Genomic DNA, 23,750 nt, shown 5'->3' with positions numbered 1-23,750 from the left:
TATTCAGCCAGGTGCGTCGGTGGAATGATTGCCTCAGTGCTGATGGCAGTTTTGTCTGACTGGCATACTAGTAATGAACCGTACGGCTTTCGTAGGGAAACGTTTTGATCGTCCCTTATATTATTATGTTATGATAATTCAGTGGCTCGGGTTTATTTAGAGTGTCTTAGAGAAGTTCGAGTAACCCTTAATAAAACGCGATGGGAAATGTGTACCTCTCCCGCTCCGTCACCAATGACATCTGTTTCAGGCACTACAGACTACAATTCATGACCTCCTTAAAAAGATTTGAAAATTAGAGAATTTAAACCGAAGCTCGTGTGAATGAATTATCTGACGATAAGAAGCAGCGATTGTTGCCTGCCGTCCTTTCCAGATGCCCTATCTCGATCAGGTGTGTTTGCTGCACATCGCTGTTCACACACGTTCAAATGGTTCAAATGGTTCTGAGCACTGTGGGACCTAACTTCTGAGGTGATCAATCCCCTATAACTCAAAACTACGTCACACACATCCATGCCCGAGGCAGGATTCAAACCTGCGACCATAGCCGTTGTGCGGTTCCAGACTCTAGCGCCTAGAACCGGTCGGCCACCCCGACCGGCCACACCTTAGGAATATGGTTTTCTGATCCAAGGAAGATCCCAGTTATGTGCAACAGCTGGGAAGGAACTCGGCTCATTTTATGATACGGCTTCAGATGTTATCGAGATACCTGCGCACATCTTATCACGCCAGCCATTCAACTCAATATGGCAAATAATCAAGTCGCATGTTCTTCATCTTCGGTTTCAGTACTGACTAACAATGACACGGATCTGTGCGGCGGATTGCTAGGCAAAGGGGGCCGGGTTCCATTCCCTGCCGGGTCGGAGATTTTCTCCGCTTGGGAACTGATTCTCGTGTTATCCTTACGTTCGCATCGTCAACACTGATATACGAGATATGTTTCATAGTTAGGGCATATACATTAACAAATTCAAAGTTTAATAGACATTTTTCTAGTTTTGGACCATACTATCTCCTCCTAAAATATAGAAAGCAAAAGGCTTACAGTAGAAAAGGTCCACTGCCAGAGTTATCAGAACGAGTTTTGGTTACAACCTCCGACTCCGTAGTTTCCGGACCAGGGTCCCTTACCTGATACGTTTACCCTTTCCCATCGCCTCTGAATTTGGTGACCTCATCACGAAATCGTCCTGTTTACCTACACACCTGCTAATGCTCCCGTGGTAGTTGTTATAGCCACGGCAAGGCGTCACTGCCACAAGACGCAGATAGTCGAGTGCGTTGCACGAAAGCATGTTAGGGGCGCTAATGTGCATAGTCTGATAGTCGTATCATTGGCTCGGCTAATATTTCATGAAGCATTCCGGATAGTGGTACAAGGACGTCGGTAAACGATAGTGCTCAAAGCGACATTGTACTGTATGGGTTACACTAGTCAAATTTTTATCTACTGAAACACGAAAGCAAGGCTTTCTGCACATATTTATAGTCACAGATATGGTCACCGAGTGCGATAATGGATAATGGTCGCGCTAAGTCTATCTTTACAGTTAATTTTCAGCCATTTTACGCCCTGTCACAACAAGTTTCGGTGTTACGTCTAGCACATTTCCCCGCTATTTTTGCGATAAATCTTAACCACAATATTTCTCATTAGATGCACTACTGTATGTCATTGATATGTTATTACATTTGCATAATCCCAGTTTACAATTTAAAACTTGATAAGCCAATCTCTGCGATGATAATACAAGGTCCAGTCACATCAATGCGACCACCTGTCAAAAGCATGAATTATCACCGTTTGCTGAGCGGACATGCTCTAGAAGGAATCGACAGGGATGTGGAGCCACGTCGCCTTCAGTGCCGCGGTGAGCCGCGCTAGATTTCTCGGATGAGGATCAATAGCGTAAACAGCCCGATCCAGGTGGTTCCACTGATTCTCAGCTTGATTTAAATCTGGGGAATCTGGTGGCCAGGACAGTAAAGCAAACGTATGCCGGTGCTTATCGAATCACGCATGTGCACTGCGAGCTATGTGACACTTTGCATTGTCCTACTGGTAGATGCCATAGTGCCGAAGAAAAACAAAGTGCATGCAGGGGTGAGATCATCGCCAAGGACAGATGAATACTTGTACTGAGCCATTGTGCGTTAGAGAATGACTAGATCACCCAGGGAATGCCAGGAAACATTCCCCAGACCGTCACGTTCCCTCCTCCGGCCTGCACCATTCCAACGGTTGTTGTAGGGCCGTCCACGCCAAGCCGGCCGAAGTGGCCGAGCGGTCCTAGGCGCTACAGTCTGGTGCCGCGCGACCGCTATGGTCGCAGGTTCGAATCCTGCCTCGGGCATGGATGTGTGTGATGTCCGTGGGTTAGTTAGGTTTAAGTAGTTCTAAGTCTAGGGGACTGATGACCTCAGATGTTAAGTCCCATAGTGCTCAGAGCCATTTGAACCGTACACGCCAACAGCCATCTTTTCGATGGATCATAAAACGTGATCAGTCTCAAAAGCCCACCTACCGCCACTCGGTGGACGTTCAGTTCCAGTATTAGCGTGCGAACTCTAGTGTTCGTCACTGATGAACGGCAATCAGCAACGTTCACTGAACGCTCGTTGTGATGACTGGGTGTAGTGTGATGTCCTTAGTTTAGTTAGGTTTAAGTAGTTCTAAGTTCTAGGGGACTGATGACCTCAGATGTTTAGCCCCATAGTGCTCAGAGCCTTTTGAACCATTTTTGAACGCTCGTTGAGGAGAGTCTGTTGGTAACTCCTTGGTTCATAGCGCCATTTTGCGATGCACGGTATACTTCAACCACTGCGGCCTGCGAAGAGGTTACTAACTTAGAAATTTTCGGAAAAGCTTCCACACTTAGCCAGAGAGGCAGTGATCATGTTCTTTTGGACTTCAGATAAATCCATCCGTTTCCCTATTTTAACGACTGCAATGTTTTTCGCGTCCCCCGACTCGCTTTATGTTCCCTCAACTGCTAGTGCTGCCACGTGCCATCTGTGAATGGTTACTTCACGGCCGGCCGTGGTGGCCGAGCAGTTCTAAGCCCTTCAATCTGGAACCGCGCGACTGCTACGGTCGCAGGTTCGAATCCTGCCTCCGGCATGGATTTGTGTGATGTCCTTTGGTTAGTTAGGTTTAAGTAGTTCTAAGTTCTAGGGGACTGATGACCTCAGCTGTTGAGTCCCATAGTGCTCAGAGCTATTTGAACCTTTTTTTTTTTTTTTTTTTTTTGTTACTACACGTTGACGTCGTGCATAGGCAGCGGTCACATTAATGTGGCTTTACCTCGTAGGACGAATCTAGTGTGAGCTATATGTTCGAATAAGAATCTTAGAGATGAAATTGGAATGGTCAAACTGAATGTGATGCGGGATTGCTGAGACGCAAGACACAAATTCTGGAGGACCTGGGTTCGACTATACAAACTTAGGTTGTCCGTGGCTTCCGTAAATCGCCAAATGCAAATGGTGGGATGTTTCCTTTGAAAAGAACACGGCTGACTTTCTCCGTTAGGCTCTCCCCATCCAAGCTCGCACTCCCTTTCTAACGACCTCACCATCAAGACATTGTGCCCTAGTCTTCATTTGGAGTGATTACGGCACATACACCGTAAGTGAATTAACGGACTTACATAGGTGAAGATTCAGCTTGCACTGTAGACTCGACGTCTGGTCTCGCTAAGTGCTGGCGGCAGCTAGTAGGACCTGGAACGAGAGCACTACGGCGGAAGGAAGGCGGCGTTCAACAGTTGGCAGTGTCGCTGCGGCTGGAGTCTGAATAACAAGGCGGCCGTGGAGGGCCGGGCCGATCGCATCGGCTGTCGCGGTCACGGCTCTGGAAAGCTGGAGCCTCCAGTTTGGAAGTCAGGGGACGTGCCGCGCATACCTCGCCGGGCCGCCCTGCCGCTCTTCACACTCGGCGAGGGGCGACACCGTTTTCTGCAGAGTCTCCGCTCTGCGATCGCCCAGTTGCAGCCGAAGGACAACTGCGTCCGTACGATTGAAATTTCAACGGACCTTCGGAGCGAACCGCTAGGACACCTTCTGCAACACTGCACTGTAACTATCTCGGAAAATTAACTCATATATTAAAATCATATATTGTGAATAAATATTAGCGTCAGCTATTTACGACAAACGAAAATTTATGGCGGACCGGGACTCGAACCTGGATTTCCCGACTGTCGTGAACGGTCGCTTTAACCGCTTCGGCTATGTTCAAAATGTTGAAATCTGTGTAAAATCCTATGGGACTTAACTGCTAAGGTCATCAGTCCCTAAGCTTACACACTACTTAACCTAAATTATCCTAAGGACAAACACACACACCCATGCCCAAGGGAGGACTCGAACCTCCGCACAGCCCATGACTTCAGCGCCTTAGCAGGCCGGGGTGGCCGAGCGGTTCTAGGCCCTACAGTCTGGAACCGCGTGCCCGCTACTGTCGCAGGTTCGAATCCTGCCTTGAGCATATGTGTGTGATGTCCTTAGGTTAGTTAGGTTTAAGTAGTTCTAAGTTCTAGGGGACTGATGACCTTAGAAGTTAAGTCCCATAGTGCTCAGAGCCATTTGAACCATTTTTTGCAGCGCCTTGGACCACTCGGCTAATCCCGCGTGGCACTTCGGCTATCCGAGCAACTTCCCTGTACCGGTACACACCTCCATGCGGCACGCAGTCACAATCCAAATGCTCGCACATTCGTGAAACTAAGCACAGGAAGACTATTGTTATTTGCATCGTTATTTTAGCCCCGCCAGGCGTGATTATACCGTTAATGGGGAAAGTGTTTATGCTGACGTAGTAACAGGATTCATTACATCAACACAGACATTGTCGCCATCAACAAATCAGGTATACTATTTCTCAAGTCAACATCCCTTTTTCTCAACAAATGGCTCTGAGCACTATGGGACTTAACATCTATGGTCTCAACAAATACCAAGCATACAGGGATGAATGAGGTATCATTAGAAATGTTTTTAACCGGTTTCTGATGCTACATACCGATATTGCTCTAAAACTTATTACCTGCGGAGAATCTTAACATAAAAGAGGCTTTTAACTATCAATAGGCAAAAGAGGATCATGGATTCCCAGCTTCGTAGCTATATTTGATGAAGCTAACTTATCAATCACGTACAAGAGACTCCCTTTTCACATTATCTCAGTGCAAATACCATTTTATCTGTTTTACGTACATATTAACTAGATAATAACCGTGACCACTGCAGTGGTCCATTACCTCTGCCCCTATCTCTTAAAGAAAATGAAGAACAAAACTACACGGAGATTACGTTTTACGTCAAATATCGTTTAGACCGAGGTTTTTAAACGCGCTGTAAAGAATTTTTTTTTATATAATTTTTGTGCATGAGTATTCATAAGTTCTTGATTATTTTTTACATCTTTCGGTTCATTTTTAAAAATTTCATTTCATGCCACTCCCACAGCTACACTTATCCCAGCCACTACACATGTTCTAAATACTGTCATTATTTAAAACTATGAAACTGCGAAAGTTACGCACGAGTCCCCTGGTTAACTTATAATTATGATTTTAGAAGTTTTCTCGACGAATAAAATATTCCATCAACTTTCGGGGGTGCGTCCACATTCGTAAGTACTGTGGTGCTGCTAACTCTGCGATTGGTATAGTTCATTCTTCAACGCATAATGTTTCATCTGTGACTGACGCTCCTGTTGCCGACAGTGTTATCTCTGACTCACGTGCATTTACTCTAGAGTAAAGTGTAAAGTAAAGAGTAAAGTGCCAGCCTCGACTCACGACCCACCCTCACATCTTTACTTCTGCTAGTATCTCTTGATTACTTTCACATCTTCATTTCTGCTAGTACCTCTCGATTATTTTCCAAATTCCTGCACATCGTGCGGGACTATCAGTCCTGAAAGAGACTGCAGAAAAACTGCTCAGTCACAGCCTAAGATTGTTTCCAGAACGATTGTTTCGGTCTGTAGTGGATTCTGCGCTGTAATGCTTGAAAAGCAGAACAGATATACTAGCAGTTGTAAAGCTGTGGGTGGGAGTCGCGAGTCGCACCTGGATGGCGCAGCCAGTAAAATAAATGTCTATGAAAGGTAAGTTTCCGGATTGAAGTCCCGGTCCGACACACAGTTTCAGTCTGCTAGGAAGTTTTGCATTGGAGTTATTCACTGCAGACCCAGTGCTGATAGCGTCGAGTGTGTCAACAGCTGCAAGAGTTGTACATTTCGTGGCACAGTCACTTGAGATGAACTGTGATACGCATAGGGGCTGTGTCGAAGTGGCCGTTCGCTCGCTGAGCTATCACGCGTCTCGCCGGCAGACAAAGAGTGCCGCTTGGTCCGACGTCGGCAGACGGCGTTATTTGTGAGATCCGGGAGCAGTGCAGTTTCCCTTGCTGATGTTTCCCGGAAAGCGGAAGACTGCGGCCGCATCAGCTTTCACCTGTCGTGGCGAACACAGCAGCTGCCAGGCTGCCACGCGACAAATCAGTCAGCTTTCGAGTCCCACGTGCGAAGTAAGTGCTGCGGGCCGACAGCTTTCACCGCCACCCCAGTTCCACAAGCAAGGATCTGCGGTCTCGCAGTCTCGCCCCACCCTCCCTTTACGTTTATACCGGGTGCTGCTATTCACGGAGGTCCAGTGCGGGTTGTCATTACCAAATGGCAGTGAAACTTGGTAGATATGCCAATACGTTAATACGGAGCCGATTTATGATAGAAAAAAATTGTTCCAATGTTGGTCACCAGGTGCAAATCTGGCGCTGTACAGCATCTCATCGACGTCTCCGGTTTTCATACTGAACGAATTGCCTAAGTGGCGGCGAGTAATAAACTCAGCATTGTGCGCTTCTCGCTCGTTAGACACTTCCCGCCCACGTCCTGTTCCTTACCCATTACATATGGAAACATTTCTGTTCGTCCATCTCGTTTTCACAACATCACCAGATTTGCACATGGTCGTCAAATTTGGAACTAATTATTTCCAGCGTAAATCTGTTCCTTATTAACGCATTAGCATATCAATCAAGTTTCGCTGCCAGCTATGAATAGCTGTACTTTAATTGTAGCTCCCAGGTATGTTGTGCGCCTAACACTACACAGCTACACCGCGACAAATAGCGAGTAAGTCAGAGACGTACTCTGGTACACATAATAACAAATCTACGTTAATAAACAGCTATCTCGAGGCAAGATCCCACTTGCAGTTTGCTTATCGCTTATTTAACGGCTTCCAAAGACTACGAGATTTTGATTTTCAATATTTCATGTAGTTATTGTCGGAATTTAAAATGCCGTCATACTCTACTAGTTAAGAGGCATAATTTTATGTTAAAGGTTTAACACATGAAAGGTATGAGGGAGCAACTCATGTTTCTTTCCGTGGCGTGGAATGTAAGCTCTCGAAATTCTAACAAAGGCAATACCATCACCATAAAGAATAGAATCACTCAACCTTTTTGTGATAAAAGTGGGAGTACTGCGACTAAAAAAATGGCTCCAAGCACTATGGGACTTAACATCTGAGGTACTGCGAACTGAAATAAATTTAAAAGTCTAAGCTATGCTGTAAGAGCAGGTATGATTCTCGTCAAATCTAGACACTTACTCTGCAGGTAGTTGAAGAATACATGGCAGAGGATATTTTGAGTTGTTTCTAGTCGCTCCCATCATCCTTGGCCCCGCATGAGGAGACAGAAAAGAACAAATGTACTCCTCCTCCATTAGAGCGCCGATATCACGACCGTATTCTTAGGGTGCTTGTAGTAAATACACGACATAGCGATAGTACTGTTTTTTACATAACACAGAATATTGATACATTAAATTTCCTCATTATTGCCAGAGGGACCGCATGATTCCTCAAAAGATTATCACCACGCTGACTGAACTATCTGCTGCACTCCTTGAATTTCTTCTATACTGAAGAGAAAACTGAACATTGCAGCATAACTTAAGAATGTTCACACACGCTGAATTTTTTCAGGATTCTGTCAACAAATCCCGGTTAAATATTTACGTTTCCGTAGTCACTTCAGGCTAACGCTAGAGATTATCCATTATGAAAGTAAAGGGCGCTGAATGAATTTAGTGGACCACACACAAAAAAAGGCCAGAGATAAGTTAATAGTAGGTCCCCTTCAGGTGTGTGTAGGAGTTGTATAATTACTTACGCCGTTCGTAGCTGTCCTTCAGAGTAACCATACTGCACGGTTTGTCCGTACGGAAACTTTCAAATAGCATGCGTCTGTGATTTATATAGACGTCGCTGCTTTAACGTAAAGCGTAACCACTTGAAATTTTTTATAAAGAGGTCCAATTCTATGGCACTGGAGCCACGGATTTGCGTGTCTTGTGTATCTGGCACAGTTAATGTGCTAGGCCACCTACTGTCGCCTGGAGTTCCCTACTTATCACTAATTGGTGGTAAATGTGGCGGAATATTATCTAGCAGTGACTTTTTTCCTCCATTATCACCATCTGCTTTGCTACTCCCAGCTGGAATTCTACTTGGTCGGGTCTCGTTGAGCCGGCGGTATGACGCAATAAATTGAGTATTTCTTTGCGGCGTTTGAGTCGCTACCGACAAGCTTGCGGTTCTCGCGGCTATTTCCTTATTCCATCGGCTCGCAATTCCTCTGGCACGGCCATCCCATTATTCTGCAGAACCGTGTAGCAATCGAGCACTTGTCGCCTCGGGTACAAGAGATGCGCTGCCCATTACGGAAGTTTCACCGAGCAGAATGGATTACCGCCGGCTTCCCTTCCCGGTAAACCGGTTTCCTTTGTCACAGATCTTCTTCTGTCCAGCTACATAAGTCACGGTAGAGGCCTCCGGGAGGAGATTGTCGTGTTGCGCACCCGTTAAGCGCGCGCTCCTTAAGTACTTGAGGGGATTCAATTGCTAAGTGATCCATTATTTTTTATTAATTTTCTGATCTCCTAATTAAAAACTATATATTGTAACGCGATTAGGAAGTACATACTATTTGACGGTATCTGTCATATTAGAAGCATTATCACTGGTGTGGAGCTGAACAGCCATCGATACGAACGTGAATTTTTTTCCTTGCTTTTCTTTGGCGTTAGTGTCTCATACAATGAAAACTCTTAGAAGACGGGGGAATTTGTGTTTATACATACTTCAGAAATTCGATTCAATTGCTACCATTCAGCCAGTATGAGAGGAGGACTCTTTATTTTAAGAACAACGATTTGATGTGCAATATTCAGTGTTAAACAACGTTGTCCTTTTCTTGATCTGATCCAGAGTAAAGAATATTTTATTGTTTATAATGAGGAAGGATGATTTATGGCAGTTACATTGCCATTACGTCGGACGGGTAAAGTTCTTATTTACATCATTAAGCCAAGTGCGCATTCCTCGACGATTCTAAGCGATTTAAGAAGTGTCCGCTGCTAGGTTTTCCTGATTTTCGTCCGGGAGGACAACTATACCGGTATCATAAAAGTCTTTCCCTGATCATAGACGTCCATACAGCATAAAATGTGGCACATAACAAATACTTTTTATCTTGAATTGTACTATAGTTTTTGTGTGCGTACATACCTACTGTTACTTTGTTTGTTACGTGGCCCAGTCACGTAACAACACCGGAAACGGACACTATCTGCGTACAACGTGTGCTCGTACCAGGAGAAAGCGCGATACGTCCTCTGGTACCACGAGATACAGTCACCAAAAACAGTCCAGAGAAACTTGCAGACGGCATACCATAGACAGCCACCAGAAGTTAAAAGCCTCAAGATGTGGAAAGCGAAGTTTAAGAAAACAGGGAGCGTCTGTGATCTCCCTGGAACCAAACTGCTGAGGTAATCGGTCCCTAGACTTACACACTACTTAAACTAACTTATGGTAAGAACAACACACACACCCATGCCCGAAGGAGGCCTCGAATCTCCGGCGGGAGGGGCCGCACAATCCGTGACATGGCTGCCCCTAATGCACATACAATTCAGACAGCGAGAAATACCTTCGTCTGAAATCCAAGAAGTCAGTCTGGAATTCACTGTGGACTGTTTTTGGTCACTGTGTCTCTTGATACCAGAGGACACATTGGATTTTCTCCTGGTTTGGGTACACGTTGTTGGCAAAAGATGCCCGATTTCGCTGTTGTTATGTCACTGGGCACTGTAACAAGCAATGTAACGTTAAGTACGTATGTACACAAATGCTTGAATATGTCACATGCAATTCAAGATAAAATGTATTTGTCTGTGTATCTCATTTTATGCCTCATGAATGTCTGTAATTAAGGAAAGACTTCTGGGACGCCAGTTATTTCAAACACGACCTGATCTGTCGCAATCGAGGCGTCGTAACCGCCGTCCCAGGCCGGATCTGGGAGTTAAACAGCAGGCCTGCCACCCTTGACCCTGTGCCCCGGTCAGCGACGCCAGCAAACGTTCGCCCTTGGCCGCCTTTCAGACACTCCACAATATCTGCTTCCTGTGTTCTTGCAAGTGAATGAGTTCCTTATTAATTTAAAATGTTATCACTGGCGAAACTCGTACGTAACATCCCGTCTGTGTCGAGGTGAAGGATGCGGATGCGTAATGGCCACAGTCTGTTACTGTTTCTATTCCCTGGGTGTGCTATCAGACAGCGGAAATGTGAAGAAATATTACTGAGTTACTGCAGTGTATTACTGAGTCAGTATCCGAGCCAACCATACGTCACTTTATGATTTGCGCTATTGTCTGATTAGTGTTTCCCTTAGTTTGAGCTGCAGTAGCAGATGAGATGGTGAAGTTACTTGTGTCGACATTCACATCATAAAACTCTGTTAGGCCGCTGACTTAGGGCGGTTGAGCTGCAAGATATGACGCCAATTCTCTCATTTTTCGCCCCAGGGTAAGATTATTTTGGTCTGACACTTTGTCTTGTCCTTTTCGTTAGCGTCTCTCTCTACCCCATTCATATAAATTTCATCTGATCCACAACACCATCCCCGTAACCTAAGAGTCATTAACGCTGAATCTCATCCAAGACAAAACCGAGCAATGCGGCAGATTCTACAGTCAATGGTTCTCTGTTCGACTACTTATAACAAGTTTAGTGTTTAAATATCACTACTAGTGAAAACTCCACTCGAGTGAAATCTCCAAAACAAAACCATATTAAGCATTCAGCAGCCTCCGACATTTTCGTAAATGACTGTCGCTGCTTTGGTGATCTTTCTATCCTTACTATGGTAGAAGTGAACGTAAGTAAATAAGTGAACGGCAGATTTAAATTTGGAGCCTGGAGGTACCAGTAACTGACCACGGCTCATTGCCCGCATGCGGGTTGTGGAGAGCCCTTAATGTGTGGTATGAGGTTAGCTATGGTGGGGGAGTGGGGGGGGGGGGAGCTTTAAAGACAGAACAATGGTGTCGAGTATTGGTAGTGGAGAGATGCAGCCGCAGCTTTAGTAAAGGAATCATGCTAGAATTCGGCTAAAACAATTCAGAGAAAACATATAACACGAAATCTCGATGGCGAAGCTATCTCCGTACTCCCACCCAAAGCAGCCATCCCTCTCCCCCCCCCCTCCCCCCCTCTCTCTCTTTCCCTCTCTCTCTCTCTCTCTCTCTCTCTCAATCACACACACACACACACACACACACACACACACACACACACACACACTCTATGGACGACATCACCTCAGAGATGTCCGCCCTGGTAGCTGAGTGATGCCGGCACCGTAGCTCAGCGTGTTCGGTCAGAGGGTTAGCTGGCCTCTGCAATAATAAAAAAAAAAACTGAGTTAATCGATCAACAACGAACTTAAACGGATGTCTTACGACGTCCGTCCGAGCAGATGCAACCAACAAAACCGAACAAAGTGAGATTAAAAAAAGAAAAAAAAAAAGAGTGGTCAGCGTGACAGAATGACAATCCTTAGGGCCTGGGTTCAGTTTCCGGCTGGGTCGGAGATTTTCTCCATTCAGGGACTGGGTGTTGTGTTGTCCTAATAATCATCATTTCATCCCCATCGACGCGAAAGTCACCGAAGTGGCTTCAAATCGAAAGACTTGCACCCGGCGAACGGTCTACCCTACGGGAGGCCCTAGTCACACGACATTTACATTTTTACCTCAGAAATAAAAAAAAATAGTCGCAACACGCTTGGTTCCGATCAAAGTTTTCGGGAGTTTTTCCCTGATCACGTGGTGAGTGTCGGAACTCGTAATGCACTGTCAAACACACGGGATCAGTAATCTCTTTGTCTCACTCTTAGCCTACTGGGCCGAGGCTGTAAACGGATGAGCATGAGGGTCAACAACTGCCGCCGTACTCTCAGGGGTAGGAAATGAAAGGCAGAGAGAAAAAAAAAATGGACGAAACTAGGACGTGCAATGAGCAGACGTTTTTGGTGTTCTGGTACGTCCAATCCTGGGTATCGATATAGGTTTAGAATTTAGCATCATTTTACCTTATACATACGGCGTTTGACATCGAAGTGAGGGTATAAGTCCTAATATACAGGGTGACCCAGAAATATTTGTCAGTATTCAGGGATATGAGAGGAACGATCTTTCGAATGAAACAAATATAGTAAACATGGGCTCTAGAAATTACCTTAATAGCTATGAGCATTTCTTCAGCTTCGATACTGTCAAACAGATCTCTTCTATTGCAAGCTCTTTGCTACCGATATACTGGGAGGAGGTAGTACGGTTCAAAACAAGCAAAAGATGTCGAGTAAACGTGGGCTCTAAAGTGCATACCTTACGAGCCATCAGTACCTGTTCACCTTTGTTAGTATGAAACACAGCCCTTCTACTGAAAAAGTGCAAGCCAGCCGCTGTGGCAGATTGGTTCTAGGCTCTTCAGTCCGGAACCAAGCGGCTGCTACTGTCGGAGGGTTGAATCGTGCTTCGGGCATGGATGTGTGTGATGTCCTTAGGTTAGTTAGGTTTAAGTAGTTCTAAGTCTAGGGGACTGATGACCTCAGATGTTAAGTCCCATAGTGCTCAGAGCCATTTGAACCATTTTCCATGTTTACTGCACGTTTAGTCTTGTTTTAGTCCGTAATACCTCCTCCAAAAACACGGAAAGCTAAGGTCTTTTAGTGGAAGAGTTTTGTTTACAAGTATCGAGGTTGAAGAGGTGGTCATACCTGATAAGGTATGCATTGTAGAGCGCACGTTTACTAGTTTTTCTTTTTTTTTTTTTCGAACGATCGTTCCTGTCGTACCCCTCAATGTGAACTATTCCTCCTAGGACAACCTGTACAATGTATGACGCATTGAAGGATGGCTGGATAGATGGTTGTTGCATTATGTTTCAGTGTGTCTGCACACAGTTTCAGACTGTCGCGAAAATATCACCGCAGCCAATATTTCACGTGGTATCCTTCGATGGGACCGTGCATAAGGCTGTATTTAGATTCCGTATCACACGCTCAGATCTGATAACGCTCCAGGAGAGATCAGTCGCAGGCTACACGTAATACGTTCCGAAGATTCCCACGGATAACTAGTAATAGCCGTGTCTGGATGCCGGCGGGTATCGAACAGCGACCCCCGCGATGGCCGGACGCCTCTCTCTGCCAGTAAAGCAATATTTCTGATGCGCTTTTGAGCTGCGTGCTGCGGCGCACGGTCGGAATAAAGCGGCGAGCCGGCAGTGGCTGTGGGAATAGCCGACCAACACGCGCCGGCGCCGGTGTTGTCCGCGCGCGGCGCGCCCGCTGGGAAGGGGAACGAGGCACGCGAAGAGGAGTGAGCGGTGATAAGCTGGCTGGACACGCCACGGCGCGGAAGCGGCCGCCACATACCACTGCTGGTGCTGCTAGTGGACAAAGGCCGGCCGCGCACACTTCCAGCACGGCGACATTACTGCGCTTTAGGAACCCGGTGTCACCGAGATACTGCCCGCAAACTTTCAAATTTTGCAATCGAAAGTGACTCAGACTGTGGTCTCAAAAAAAGTGTAGGTCGTGAGTTCGATCAGAGTTGGAATTATAGTAGGCGCAGGCATGGAGTCTTAATTATCGCCTCGAAAAAATGCGGTTACACATTTAATTTTGTGCTTGTTCCGGGATCTACATCTACATCGATGCTTCTCAGACTACCGTACTAGCTATAAATTTTGTCTGAGTCGCCTTGTATCCTCCTACAAAATGGTTCATATGGCTCTGAGCACTATGGGACTTAACACCTATGGTCATCAGTCCCCTAGAACTTAGAACTACTTAAACCTAACTAACCTAAGGACATCACACACGTCCATGCCCGAGGCAGGATTCGAACCTGCGACCGTAGCAGTCGCGCGGTTCCAGACTAGCGCCTAGAACCGCTCGGCCACCCCGGCCGGCAGTCCACTTAACTGTGACACCTTACTGTAAACACGACATCATAATCAAACAACCACAGATTACTCCCACTCTGTCCGCCACTCCAGACGACAACCTTGTCTCTGATGGACATTCACTGTCGAGGACAACATTCTGGGTTCTATTGCTTACGAAGTCTAGGAGCAACTCACTTATCTGTGAACTTATTCCATATGCTCGTACCTTCGTTAACAGTTTGCAATGGGGCACCGTGTCAAATGCTTTCCGGAAATCTAGATATATATGGAGATGGTATCTGTTCTTTTGGACATATCTCAAAGCACAGATACCATTCCCTATATAGTTAAGGTTAACTGGCCATTGACCTTCTTCTTCTGTGCGGATGCACACGCATTGCCCGAACTCTTAGGGGACTAGGTAACATTGTCTGCCGCGAGTAAGGAGTGTAGTGGGCAGGGGCATTACAAATATAGTGCGTGGACATTAAACTGGGAATGCTGGTCTCACGGGGAGCGTGCAAGGGATAAATCCCTGCAGTCGCACTATCCTCTGTGCCCTCGGTGGCTCAGATGGATAGAGCGTCAGCCATTTAAGCAAGAGATCCCGTGTTCGAGTCCTGGTCGGGGCACACATTTTCAACTTTCCACGTTGATTTATATCAACGCCTGTCGACAGCTTAGGGTATTGATTTAATTATCATTTCATCTAGAAATATGGAGTCTGCCTGTAATCATTCATCCATAGTTCGCAGTACATCATTTGGGGAGTCCTGCTCCACATTAAAATCCTCGCACTACAGTATGCCGCTAGAACGAACGAGAAGAAAAAGGCGCGTTCCAGTGATAAAGTGGAGTACCACGCTATAATTCGTTTCCGGCAACAGCGAAAATTTTGCAGCTGTGGCCGAGGGGTTCTAGGCGCTTCAGTGTGGAATCGCGCGACCGCTACTGTTGCAGGTTCAAATCCTACCTCGGGCATGGATGTGTGTGACATCCTGAGGTTAGTTAGGTTTAAGTAGTTCTAAGTTCTAGGGGACTGATGACCTCAGAAGTTAAGTCCCAAAGTGTTCAGAACCATTTGAACCATTTTGTCTGGTATAAAAGTAGTATTTAACTGCAGTAAGCTTAAGAAAAAAAAAAGGAATAATTATTGGCTTTGCGTCGATTTGTCACGTAAATGCAAAATCACCTGCAGCGACAGTACATTGTTATAATGTAGCTTCAAACAAATGGTTCAGATGACTCTGAGCACTATGGGATTTAACTTCTGAGGTCATCAGTCCCCTAGAACTTAGAACTACTTAAACCTAACTAACCTAAGGATACCACACACATCCATGCCCGAGGCAGGATTCGAACCTGCGACCGTTGCGGTCGTGCAGTTCCAGACTGATGCGCCTAGAACCGCTCGGCCACAACGGCCGGCTATTACGTAGCTCTTCGTGTTGGAAAGCTGTTCACGAGTTAAGGGTTCAGTTGGCGAAAATGGACGGCTTTCCACCGAGAAATAAGTCGTTGCTCTCTTGAAAGTAAAGTATAATAGCGGAATTTGTTGTTGAGGATGACAAACAGCTCCAAGCCACTGCATCAGTTTTCGATGCTCTGCAAGTCTTCCTGCATTTCGCTAGTCTTCTGGCGCTGAAACCTCCCTCCAGACAACGGCATATCGTCTGCGAACAGTATCATGCAGCGTATGTCGCTCCGGTTAGGCGGTATTTCATTCTTTTGTAGCAACGCCTAATTTACACCTTTCTTACCTCGACTACTCGCATCCTTCTTTCTGTCTCATTTCAGTTGTAAAGAACTGAATATTTGTCATTTTCGCATGTGCCGGGTCGAGAATGCCAACTGACCAAAATGTGGAAAATCGGAAAAATTAAAATGCGCGTTGTTGTTCCTTCAGTGACGATCTCAGAAGGCCGGGACGGTAGATGGTGGATTGCTGATGTGTTTGTCGTACTTGGAGCGGGAGGCCAGCTGGCGATCGACACTACCCGGCTAGGACTGAAGTCCTACGTGCGCAGGACGCTTCGACGTTTCCGCCCTCTTATCGAGATGGCCGCTCAAGCCATCCCACGTCAGAGCGCTACCTCCGTTGCGGACTTCACATTCACTGGGCGCTCCGCTCCGTCAATGATCCCGTGAATGACGCACGTACCTCCACTTGTAGTCTGCTCTGCACTCGCGTCTTAATCGCTAACCTTGTAGGCTCGTTACATTACCAATGTTACGTACCTCTATCCAGGCAGCAAGCGGACTATTTGACTGCTTCTTCAAATCAAATTTGTCCACGAAGGACGGTAATAACTGAAGCCAGGAATGGTAAATACTAGTCGAGGCTGAACTACAGGTAATTGGCATTAACGTTTGAAAACTCGAGGCACGCGCATCGTGTCCTAATAGGGGTAACAATTTTCATCAGCAGGTTCGCCAGAGAGAAATAGGTGTCTACGTTCTGGTGTTCATCACCAGATGATGCTCTAATGTCCTGGGTTTAACTTCCAACCTCTGCACTGCGCCTTATGGGCGTCCAGCATGCTGTGTTTACATGCGCCGTAACTGTTCGCTTTCACATTTTTGACATGGTTTCTGCATTTCGCCGGCTGCTGTGGCCGAGCGGTTCTAAGTGCTTCAATCTGGAACCGCGCTGCCTCTACGGTCGCATGTTCGAATCCTGCATCGGGCATGGATGTGTTTGCTGTCCTTAGGTTATTTAGGTTTAAGTAGTTCTAAGTCTAGCGTACTGATGACCTCAGATGCTAATTTCCCTAGTGCTTAGAGTCATCTGAACAATTCCTTTTTTTTTTTTTTTGCATTTCGGAAATACAATTTTTGATTGTGTTACGATAATTTGAAAATGGGTCCCGGCCCGAAAATGGTCAACGTGTGAATAAAAAATTGACATTTGCAACTTTGGCCTGTTTTTCGTTGCACTAACAAAGCTTCACGGTTTGAGGGCACAATATCATTTGCGTTTTCTTATATGTAAATGGCAGAAAAACATCTGATGCGTCAGCAAAAGGTCGCAGAGAGGCAACAGAAATTCATCTGCACTCGGACTGCGCCATGACTTCGACGTAGGGTGTACACCACAAGCCTTTTTCCCATTCGTCGACGTCAAGATCGGTCATGTAATGATAAGCCAGATTAGTTTAAGTACAAACTGTATCGAAATGAATTCAGTATTGTGTTTGTCTCACTAGTTCCAAGATTGAAGTCAATGTATTGGGAAGTAGGTGGTTTGAATTGCGGCAGTGTGTAGAGTTGTCACGGAAATTTAACCAGAGAGAAGACATGCCGCCGCATTATCTTTAGGAGGAAGCTTCTCTTGACATATTCGTATTGCTCTCATCTGTTTAATGGTTTGACGTGTCACAGAAAAGTGGCGTCAGATACAGCGAACTGCATTCGCTAGGGCCTTATCGCTAGGACCTAATGCTTGAACTGTAGTTGGTCACTATGACAGGCAGTTAAAACGTAGACTCTAACGTCATTTGTTTCCCTGTCACCACGTGGAGTGTTATCAAAGTATTTGCATAACTTAGAGACATGACGGAATAACCAGTCACTGTATAATTAGTGGAGGCGTTATGGAGAAATACTTGCAAAGCTACCGTCACTTTTTTAAAAATGAAATATATTGAATGGGAGAACTTGGAGAATTGTTTCGAGAATTTGTTGCCCCTTAAAACTGATATAGCAAATTGTTTTGCGTCTTCTTCAGGTGAGGTATGTGTTACTTCGAAGGGAGAATTCAGAACTAGTAGTGTCAGATATTTGACTCAGGAAAAATAATTTGTTCCACAGTAGATTCACTTCAAATCGTTCAAAGTGCTCTAAGCACTATGGGGTTAACATCTGAGGTCATCAGTCCCCTAGACTTAGAACTACGTAAACCTAACTAACCTAAGGACATTACACTTATCCATGCCCGAGGCAGGATTCGAACCTGCGACCGTAGCAGCCGCGTGGTTCTGGACTGAAGCGCCTAGAGCAGCTCGGCCACAGCGGCCGGCCTGATTCATTTTCTTGTATTAAAATGTATTCATTGAGCTGCAGCAAAATTAACATTCTTTGTCCGGTAATAAAATCCTAAAAATATAGAAGTCATAGCTAATCTGATAAATATTTCCAACTTACCTAAATTGTATCAGATTTCTACATACTAGTGAATAACTAATATTGTTTTCCTGGTATTTATTGGTCATTAAAAGTTATTTTATAGAGTCAAATATTGTTGAAACAAATAACAGTGTTTTCATTTGAAACTGAATTTATGTTATTTAAGTGTGTGTTTTAACATAAGCAGCGCATTAACTAACTAATTATTTAATTCATTAGGTAGAATGATGCATGAGTAAATTTAGCTGAATGTTGCTGTAGAATTTTTCTCAAGTAGTTAGCAGTAATTAACAGATTATTAACAATGATCTTGTTAACCTTCATCATGCTCCACACATTTCCCATTGACTATCAAACAGCCTGAAAACATACAAGATTTTCCTCCTCCCATCCTTTATTACAGATCAGTTAGAAAGGGTACATTAAACGCTACCGTTACTCGTGGGCTTAAGTTCAAAATACGAGATATGTATTACCGAAATTTGTTGTTCTTTATTTAGGATTCCGTTCAACAGGATCTGTTTAGTTAGTGACGTGTTAAAATAAACATTCACCCGTATTATGAAAAAGCTTTTATAATCAAAAGTTAAAGCGATTTATGTACTGCTTAAAATACCACCGAGATACAGCGTTTCTGTCGATCAGCAATAGCAATAGCAACAGCATTTAGTCAAGATAACATCTGCCTGCAGATAATTAACAAGTTAACTCTCGGTTTCGGAATAAAATCCGGTCGCAGGTTGCACAATTATTTTTATCTCGCTTTACCGATTTTAGTAGATCAATCTGTCATCTTTAGAAGCCTACAAAATGTGCGATATTAAGAATCATTAGACGTTGGCCTTACATTTATGTAAATTGTAAGAAGTATATTACAAAAAACTTATTGGACATTGGTTTAGCAGATGTCAGTTTCTTCTACACACAAGTTTAATGCCATGACATGTCCAAAATGCATATAATGTATTGAGAATTATAAAGAAGGATTGGCGCAATAGATAATGAATAAGTAGGAAGTTATTCATCATGCATCCTAACTCGGAGCTAGATCACGCGCCTGATGTATCTCGGAAACTTTATATTAATTTCGTCCAAGCAGCATCCATTGAATCATTTATTTAAGACATATCTAGTTTCGAGAGTTCAACTCTAATTTCCAAATGTTAGGAAGTCTACTCTAGAAACTTCTGACGTCCTGAATGGTTCGTTTGATGGTGAGTGTTCGACGAAATGTTACATCAAGTCAACAAGCCACAGTGCACCGTTTCTCAGACAGATGAATAGTGTTCAGTCACAGAGAGAAGACAATTTAGGTATTCTCGTGGCGCGAGGGGCGATAATTAGAGCATATGAGTCGCCGAGAGACCGGTCTGTGGCGAGTCGAGTATTAGCTGTGCCGCTGGAACCCGCTGGTTCCAGGAACCCCAAATTCCCGCCTCTCATCCCGTCTTCCGCCGTGCCTTCCTGTGTGGAGAGATGGAGGGATAAGCAGACCCGAACAACGTACTGCTGCACGCGCACCTGTGTCTGTTGCAGACCATCCTCAACTCGATGCACAAGTACCAGCCGCGCTTCCACCTCGTACGGGCCAACGACATCCTCAAGCTGCCCTACTCCACGTTCCGCACCTACGTCTTCAAGGAGACCGAATTCATCGCCGTCACCGCCTACCAGAACGAAAAGGTGAGCAAAGTGTGTTTTGCTTTCCGTCATGTCGCTCCCTGTTCCTAGAGTCGCTGTAGAAAATACCCCTCGCTTCTCACTACTTCCAGTGTCGTTCCTCAGACCTCCTCTGACACTGGAGCTCCGTTGCTTTTTATGGTCACTTTCTTTCTTTCATTCATTTTTTCCTTAATCCCACCCTTTCCATCACATTTGCTTGTAACTGCCTAGGTTTCCAAGACCAGTGTCAATTTGAATAAAAACGATATAGTAGTGCCTGTGTTGTTCAGAAGTACGATATGACGCTTCTTCGGACATGCATGCATGCGTGCATGTTTGAAGGAGCATTCCATCGTACTTCTGAACAATACAGACATTACAATACCGCATTTATCCGCCGACACTGGGCGAACCACTTTCAATTAAAATGTCTCCCCTATACGGGAATGCACTTAATAAATGTACGAGTGCAGGCTCTAGCCACATGGTTGACAATATATGGCAAGTTTTGGCCTGTCTGTGAGTCGTGTTCGGATAGTCTAATGATAAGGCGACCGTATTCGATGAGCGGGAAATTCGGGTTCGAGTCCCGGTCCGGTACGAAATTACATTGTCAGCATTGTGTTACACAGCTGGTGGTTGTCCATATTCGCAACTGCGAATACATGTCATGAATTTCAATAAAATGCTATTAAACAGTTACATGTCCATGAAGAGGACCACAGCAAAGACGGTCGAAATGACGCTTTTGTAGTTGTGTTAGTCTTTCATTAATGACATGTCCTAACACTCAAGACGACTTCATTAGAATATTGCTTTTATGTTCTACTTTTATTGTTCTAAGTGAAAGAGAACGTTATCTGTGTGTGTCTGTATCAAATAAGTCACTATGAAATATACGTTCCCAGTTGAAGTCCAGAGTGTGTTGTGGTTTCCAGACTTTATTCAATTTTATTTTCAATTTTGCTCATTTTTGCACAAGCGCTCGTACCAAGATGATAAATTCTCGATTCAAAAAGTTTAACAGGCGATGTGAGAAGAAGTAGGTATATGGATTAAAATATTACGAATCATTAAAAATAAGGAACTAAACCGACAGTGATCCTTTCAAGCCCAGATATATCTGTTGTCCTCCATAGTTCACAGTTTTGTATTCAGATAATAGTAGGCCAATATTTTACGCGACAGATGATATGATTAGTCTAGACATGAAGTGGAAGAAATTAACCGTACGAAATGGTGTGAGTTTGGAAATCTTACGCTGGAGCAGCAAAAGCGCTGTTAAACCGTGTGATTCCTCATTGGTGAGGAAAGTTTCCACGTCAACAGATGCGTAAATTGGTACAAATCCCGTATTTTCGATTCGGAGCAACGGAACGAGCTGTTTTTGAACGTGATTCGCCCCGAGAACATATGTGCTGTGGACGAAGTTGCACAAAAGTTATGGGCCTCTTTTTCTTTTTATTGGCAAAAGTAAAATCGTTTCTATCGAGTTAATATACTGTAGTGTTTCACTTATATGGAAGAAGAAACTGAAGGCGTTTCCAAACAGCATCGTATAACCTGATTTTTCTGCCTAAATAACGTTCTGGTTAGTTATTGGTTCGTAGAGTCGCGTCAGCGATCCACCTAATCGAATCACGGACCTCATGCTGCACACTGCATACTTATTTCCGTAAAAGCTCGTGAAGTAAATATTGGCATGGCTTTCTAAGGAAGGCTGTTATGATCTTGGCCAAACAGAGATAAGGAACACTGTTTAAAAAAAAATCGTTTACGTGGGTGTCGCCATATAAATAATGTCGACTTGGAAGTCTACGATAAGCCCAAGTTTGTACGAAACTAAACATTTTCGTCATACACAAATGCAACAATGTCATTCCTTTTCGAAAGGTCCTCGTATACAAAATGAGACAAAAAAAAATCCTAAGAGCTTCTCCTGGATAAGGTCTTGTATTGTTCATCAATCATTTCGAGATGAATTTGTGGTTGCATTGTTGCTGATGAAAAAGGTTGTCGAAAATAGTTATTGTCAGATCAGTGTGTCTATCGTCTGACGTTAGTTCGATCCTCCCGCAACCGCCTGTACGAGCGCTAACGTGTGTGTGTTGCTTGTTATGTTCGCAGATCACGCAGTTGAAGATCGACAACAACCCCTTCGCCAAGGGCTTCCGCGATACGGGGGCCGGCAAGCGTGAGAAGAAGTGAGTATCTCCTCTAGACACGCAAATGTTTCACCGTCTTGTCACTCAACACGCTTGAGTAGCAAATAGCTGAGATTATCAGTGGCAACATAATATAATTTCCTTCGAAAGAAAATACAGTATCAACAATGTGTAGAATAATGTGGATTTGAGTTCCTGCGTTTTCTGGCGGTGTACTGGATTTACTGCTGTTGAGTTACAAACCTTCGCTTCTGCTGTGGTACAAAGTCGATACATAAATTCGCTGTTCCTGGCAGTAAAGCGAAACACTGTTTCTCTATCCCGTGTGATTCTTTACAGTCAGTTGAGGCTTCATTAATAACTGTTACACTGTTTCGGGGGCGTCGTTTTTACCGCAAGGACGCTCAAATTCTTAAACTCATCATGTGTATCTGTCCAAGAGAGACAGTTATTGCCCTCGAAGAAAAGTAGTAATAAGGACAGAAGACTTCGTAGTCAGGGCAGCCAGGATATATCATTTTGATAATCGAATGAATTCAGCTGTGAGTATTTTATTTATAAGGGTGAACGGTTTCGCAGCGTTCTAGCTGCATCATCAGGCGCCGTAAAATCAAGTCATGTTCTGATCAGAAAAGCGAATGCGATGACCCAGCTTCCGTAGCAATTTTTCACTGTGTATGTTATAACTGGCGTCCTCTGCACAGCGAAAAATTGCTGACTGTGAACGCTGGCTCATCCTGTTCTCTTTTCTGATCAGCACATAACTTGATTTTATTGCTCCTGTTGATGCAGCTAAAATGCTGCGAAACCGTTCATGCTCATGAGTAAAATACTTACTGCCGAAGCGGTTTTATCTCCAAAGTAGTAATAACGGGTTGTGCCCTATGTTCGCATATCATGACTTTTAGGTTTCACATTCATCTTCACCTGCATTCCTCAAGCCACCTTCTGCATTTTGCGACACATGTGTCGGAGGAAATAATATGTTACCCGATTATTGTTGAAACGAACGCTCTCGAAACTTCAGTTACAACCCTCTCCGTGTTACACGACGTCTTTCTTGTAACGACTGCCACTGACATTTGTTCACCACCTCTATAATACTCCTCTAGCTCCGACCAAACGATCCCGTGACGGTATTTTCCGCTCTTCGTTGGGTCTTTTTGTCTCTTCTAGTAGTACTACCTGGTAAGCGTCCCTCACTCATATCAATATAACACTCCCTTGGGGTACTCCAGAAACTCCAGAATGAGATCTTCACTCTGCAGCGGAGTGTGCGCTGATATGAAACTTCCTGGCAGATTAAAACCGTGTGCCCGACCGAGACTCGAACTCGGGACCTTTGGCTTTCGCGGGCAAGTGCTCTACCAACTGAGCTACCGAAGCACGACTCATGCCCGGTACTCAGTACTCAGTCGTGAGTCGTGCTTCGGTAGCTCAGTTGGTAGAGCACTTGCCCGCGAAA

General features: G+C 44.7%; 1 protein-coding gene across 1 annotated transcript in view; it reads left to right on the top strand.

Moving 5' to 3' along the window:
• The window catches only part of LOC126101354 (optomotor-blind protein), a 504,344-nt gene that overhangs the window by 421,765 nt on the left and 58,829 nt on the right, over nt 1–23,750 (top strand). Inside the window, exons 5-6 of the mRNA XM_049912023.1 lie at nt 19,995–20,141; nt 22,248–22,324. Of these exons, the coding sequence (XP_049767980.1) occupies nt 19,995–20,141; nt 22,248–22,324 (224 nt within the window). The remainder of the gene's footprint in view (nt 1–19,994; nt 20,142–22,247; nt 22,325–23,750) is intronic.

This window comes from Schistocerca cancellata, chromosome 9 (assembly GCF_023864275.1).
Source record: "Schistocerca cancellata isolate TAMUIC-IGC-003103 chromosome 9, iqSchCanc2.1, whole genome shotgun sequence".
In the NCBI taxonomy this organism is placed as follows: Eukaryota; Metazoa; Arthropoda; class Insecta; order Orthoptera; family Acrididae; genus Schistocerca; species Schistocerca cancellata.
The sequence above is the reverse complement of the archived record's forward strand: the minus strand, read 5'-3'. Positions and strand labels throughout refer to the sequence as shown.